The sequence below is a fragment of the Cotesia typhae genome, unplaced genomic scaffold (assembly GCF_013202065.1).
Source record: "Cotesia typhae breed Kobodo isofemale line unplaced genomic scaffold, CoteBio_Ctyphae contig_9, whole genome shotgun sequence".
Taxonomy (NCBI): Eukaryota; Metazoa; Arthropoda; class Insecta; order Hymenoptera; family Braconidae; genus Cotesia; species Cotesia typhae.
In genome coordinates, this window is record NW_027423770.1 from 1,997,100 (window position 1) to 2,003,099 (window position 6,000).

The window sequence follows — 6,000 nt, forward strand, 5'->3', positions numbered from 1 at the left end:
AGAGTTAGCAAAAATGAAAAGAACTAGTTCCGAAACTGCGAAAAATATCCGCCAATTACTAAGTAAAATGCCTCCACTCTGGCGATGTGAAGAAGATTCCTTAAATGACACAACACCTGAAATTAATGTCGACGAGTTTCTCAGAGACAACAGCGATGACCCCGAAGAAGGATCAAGCAGCGACATCAGCCCAGAAGATACGGGAAGAAGTGAAGATCCCAGCGAAACGGAACACCCCGTCATCGTAGAACCGGAGCCTGCAACCTCAGCAGAAATTGCTAAGACAAAAAACATCGTCAAAACACACGACAAAAAGGAAAACCAACTAAATAAAATTCTCTAACATCACAAAACCTAATTAAATCCCGATTCACAGGATATTTAAGAGACGGTCCAGAACCCCGAACCCCAATCTTCGGAAGAGTTCTCATACCCGATGAACTAGCGGCCATGGGTATCCGTTATGACCACGCAAGCCGCCAAATCGTAGACGAAAACGGTAAGGGAATAAACGAAATCGTCGAAACCGGACCGTCCGACGCGAATAATACCCTTATCAAACCGGAACAGGTAGAACCAAAAGAAAACTTATCAAACGAAATTAAATCGAACAATCCACAAAATAATAATAATCCGAAAAAATCCCAAGATTCAGATCAAAACAAAAATAAGTCAACAACAAGCAGGAATGTAACAGTGGGGGATGATGTAGGGAATCGCCGATTTGGACCACCTTTCGTCGCTTATGACCCTCCAACTTTCGAAGAAGCTGAAAATATTTTTTCCGCACGACGTCATCGGCCAAGAATATCTTCACCCTCTAGTTCAGACGAAAGTATACCCGAAAATGGTCCCGAAACAAAAATAAAATTTGCAACCAGCCGAGATGAGCTTACCTATGCCCGAGACCATTTAGTACATTTTTTAGCAGCCGACTGCGAAATAATAAAATCTGTAGCGAAGCTGCTCCGCGACCTAAAATTCATAAATCCTGACGACCTTCATGCCTCAAAACCTACAAAAGGGGACGTATTTGTCACCAAACTAGGTCGTTGCATAATCTTCACGGTATTCATCAAAACAAAACATTTCGAAAAATTAGATCCAATCGATCTGATCGAAGGATTGAGAAATCTTCGACAATCGATGCATAAACACGACATTCATTCACTCCGCTGTGCAAAACAAGGAGACGAATTCGATGACCTTAACATCCAAGCTTACTTATCACACGAATTAAGAGATTGCCCGATAACAATAACCTTATGCGAAGGGAATATCGATGTACCGGACGAATCCTTACGAACGAAAATAATCGAGGAAAATCATATCAGTTTAATAGGGGGCCACAAAGGTGTAGTAAAAACGTATTGGCGCATTCGCGAAAGATATTACTGGCTAGGAATGAAAGATAATATCTATAATTACATCCGAGCTTGCGAGATTTGTCAGAAAAATAAGCTCACGCGAATAAAGACCAAACAGCCTAGACACACCCTTTGAACCTTTTGAGAAAATTAGTATAGATACGGTAGGACCCCTACCCATGACCCCTGACGGCAACATACATATCTTAACAATTCAAGATAATTTTTCCAAAGCAGCTGCAGCAGTTCCCCTCCCTGATATCAGAGCAGTAACCGTCGCAGATGCCTTATTAAATCATTATATCGCCCTTTATTGGTGCCCTCGCGTAATTTTATCAGATAAGGGCACCTCATTTACAAGCAAATTAATCCAACAACGAGCCAAAGCGCTGAAAATTCAAAGAATAACAACATCTTCTTACTATCCTCAATCGAACGGAGCCTTGGAGCGATCTCACCAGCCATTAGTCGACTACCTCCGGGCTTACGTAGATAAGTTCAGTAACTGGGATTGGTATGTCCCAATGGCAATGTTAAATTATAATACCACCATACATACGGCCACGAAATTTACGCCATACGAAATTTTGTACGGAAGAAAAGCTCGTAGCCCGACTCAAGTTCCAAATTTTAGTAAAATCGAAACATATAACGATTATTTAGCAGATTTAAATAGCCGTATTTCCGAAATTCAACGAATATCCGCGGAAAATTTAACGAGAGCTAAACACGAGTTAAAAGTCCGATTCGACAAACATATACACCCGGCAAAATTGAACGTAGGAGACCTTATATATACGTTAAAAGAACCTAGAAAAAATAAATTAGATCGTTATTCTACTGGCCCATACGAAATAGTCGAAATAAACGAAATGGGGAATTTAATAATAGAAAAAGAAAACGGAAAACGGAAATTACTCCACCCGAATAAGGCTAAAACATATATATATATATATATATATATATATATATATATATATATATATATATATATATATATATATATATATATAATTAACGTGATTGAATTACGACGCAGGCGCACTGCACTCGTCAACTTTACTTCTTAACTTTCCCCACGCTTTAAAATATATTTGTCTTGCTCGGCTTGCTATATGAGTGATTCCCCGACTCGCCTACTCTAAATTTTCACTCAGTGCTTCTCCTCTAGCGCTACTTTTCCTTTTCCGCTTCAAATCGTTTAATTTTACCCTCTGTAAAAAAGTTTCACTTCAAAAACTGAAAATTATCAATTGAACATGAAACAATTATTTTGTATCAAAAATAACATCAACAAGCGGTATTATTTTTTTTTTAAATGTTTGTAGTTAGTGACTGTCGATAACTAACGTGAATGGAAGTAAGTGATAGACTGTTAGGAGAGGCAACACCAGTGCGGGAGAAAAAAACCAATATCCATAGAAGATTGGAGTCTTTTTCTTGCGGGAGGATAATAATCATCCTCAATAATAATAATAATAATAACACGAGTAATTACCATGTTGCGTTAATCATTTCTTTGAATTCTTCTGAAAAATGTCCACATTGCGCCATTCTCGTTAGTTCTGAACCCTTCAAATCGCTTACAGTCTTATTGATCAATTTTAATAAGTTAAGGGACTTGTCTTGCATGACTTCTATCTGAATAATTCTGAAATAGAAATATTATTTATTGACAATACTAATGCTCTTGTAAAAACTTTTTTATTATGGGAAATCATTCTGACAAAATAATTATGTGTGCAAATGTTATTTTCGTTAAGTCCCGGCGAGAATTATTGTAGTTATTGAATTTGATCAGAAAATTATGTTTCTTTACGAATTGCTAGAGTGAAATTGATATTCACTTTCTGAAAAATAAATGAGACTTTTTCGTGAATTTCACGGTGCGTGATAGGTTGCGTAAATTAGCAAATAGTTAACGCTCGTGGTGAACAATTTCGAACTGATAAAATCCAAAAATAATTTGCCCTTGAGCAACTTATCTCGGGGTTAATTTCTTGACTCGAGCTTTCTAGTCGAGAAACTCAAGAAGGTCCACTCTACCTGGTGCGTACTATGACGCAGGTTAGTAAACATTTTCATCTACGAGGAAAAGGCGACCCGGAGGTCTTAGCTAAAAGGTGGTAGGTGACCGCAACCAAGTAGGTCGGTGGAGGAGAGGTAGATTTGATTCATCGTCGTTGTAATAAAGTGTAAAAATAATTATGGATTTGTTAAATAGAATCAGGAGGTTCTATTGTGTTGTTAATGTTCCAATTTTTAAGTTGATCTAATTTAAATTACCTTCCTTAGAATCCTGAACTCTGACGAACTTATTGGAACGGACTACTTATTTTTATGGTCACCCTTATAATTTATTTAAGGCACCACTGGATTTTTATTCACAGTATCCAGAGACTGGACCAGAGCATGGAGTAGTTCCATAGGGTCGTAAGATATTGACAGGAAAGTAACAAAAATCATCAAATGAAATTTATTTTTAAACTTATTTTATTTAACTAACTTTTCTACAATGAAACCCCTTATAATTGATTAACACTTAAATCTAAGCCTTATTCTTGTTTACGCAACGGTTTCCTATTAAAGAAAATTATTCTCGACGGTACCCTCTGATGAAGCGACCATACCTCGGTTTCTAAGCCTCATTCTCGTCTAAGTCCTCGTGGGCGTCTATAAACGGTTTCCTATCATAGAACTATTCCCTAGTATACTCTAATATTTAGCGTCTATATCGCGGTTTCTAACGTATTCCCTTTACACCCCCACCTGGGTGTCTATGCAAAGGTTTCTAAGTGTGCCCAAGAAATAGAGGAGGGTATCATGAATCCTTCGGCAACGTTGTAATTGTATTAATACGCACAAACAATATTAATTCTCCAAACCCACAAACTAATTATTTCCCACAATTTATAATATAAATTTTTCCAAATTTCTGCCCGAAATATCTCAGAAAATGCTTGACCACAGTTGCTGTTAAGAGCGGAACTCAAAATTCTTATATTAAAAGGTTTCTCATGGAAGTAACATTTTTGCACACCTAATATATATATATATATATATATATATATATATATATATATATATATATATATATATATATATATATATATAATATATGATATGAATTTATAAATTTGACTTCAAAAAATTTATATATGCCATATGTTCTTGATGAAGTTTCAGATCATCCTCACTTTATAGGATAATTTAAATTAAATTTTTTCTAAGTATTGACAGGTCCGCCAACCGAGAGATGATTATAGAGAGTTGTTAGAGCTATTACTGATTTTTTTCGGTGAAAATCCAAAAGATAACTTTACGTATTAAAACAATTCTTGGTTATTAATTTGAAACATTAAGACAAATTGTTTTAATCGATTATCGTTGTCATATCAAGACCCTGGTAGTAAAGTAGTCAGAAATTTCAATCTGATCTTAAAAATTCAATCTATTTTAATATATTACACCAGAAATATCATTAACAATCGGAATTTGGAAGTTGAATGTTAGTTCAAGTTATTTGGAATGCGATTGTAAATTGAAAAATATTGTTTTATTAAATTCTAATGATTGAATATTTTATTGGCTCAATTTTAAGTTTAAAATCAAATTAAGTATCATCAATAATTAAATTTTTAAATGAAGTCAAATCAGTAATGTCAGTGTGAAATAAGTGTGGGTTATGTGTGAGTTGCAGAGTATCTAGGTCTACGTTTGGTCACTGGGCTGTTACTGCTGTAGCTGTAGCGTGTTATGAGAGAGTGCTGCAGAACCTCTAGTTCTACGATTGGTCACTAGGCTATTGTCCTGTAGCAAAGTGTAAATAAGCTGCAGGAGCATCTAGTTCTACGTTTGGTCACTACGTTGTTACTCCTGTGCGCCGAGTCAACGACCCCTGCATACGATTGGTCTCTGTGCGGGTGATTAAACAGTTTGGTTTGTTTAGTTAGTTGAAATAATTTTACGGGTAGACGCCGAAAGGGGCTCGTCGAGAATAAGTCTATTGTTAAGTGTGGATAATGTGAGTGTGTGAGTGAAATTTAGTTAATCTTTCATGAGCGCTTAATTCGTAAAATCTGTTAATTTTTGGTTGTTAATAAATATCGATATATTGTTAATTAATTATTTATTATTTAACAGCACCTTCCTTCACTCTCTCTACCCTAAGATAAGAAATTCTCAGCTCTGGGAAGGTTCCAGGAACCGTGATAAAAAATCCCGGTGGTGTCCTGATAAATATTGCTGTTTGTTAATTTTGTTAGTTTATTTATAAAATTGATGAGGGGCCAATCTGAGCAGGTAAAACTGTTACAAGCTATCAGGAGAATCTGACATTTTGTCAACGGCTCAGCGTTGTTAATAATGTAGCGGAAAGAGGAGTTGCATTTATAGAAGAGTATAACAAATGTCTGACTAAAAATGAAAAACGGTTGCAATATTTATTGCAAGTAGTGAAAAATCACAGGCAAAAATTTCCCAATTGTAACAAGAAAACTTTAGTTTAATTTTGAGATAAAAAATGGAAAATTATAAAATAAAAAGTTTTATCACGATTGAAAAATTATAGAAACATGATTCTTAATATTTTTCATTACCTAATAGTAAAACACTAAATTTTTACTTTCTTGAA

At 35.4% G+C, this 6,000-nt stretch overlaps 1 protein-coding gene across 1 annotated transcript in view; it reads right to left on the minus strand.

Moving 5' to 3' along the window:
* The window catches only part of LOC141533489 (uncharacterized), a 135,221-nt gene extending 132,203 nt beyond the window's left edge, over positions 1–3,018 (minus strand). Inside the window, exon 1 of the mRNA XM_074252407.1 lies at positions 2,866–3,018. Within this exon, the coding sequence (XP_074108508.1) occupies positions 2,866–2,999 (134 nt within the window). The 5' untranslated portion in view covers positions 3,000–3,018. The remainder of the gene's footprint in view (positions 1–2,865) is intronic.
* Between the last annotated feature and the right edge of the window lie 2,982 nt (positions 3,019–6,000).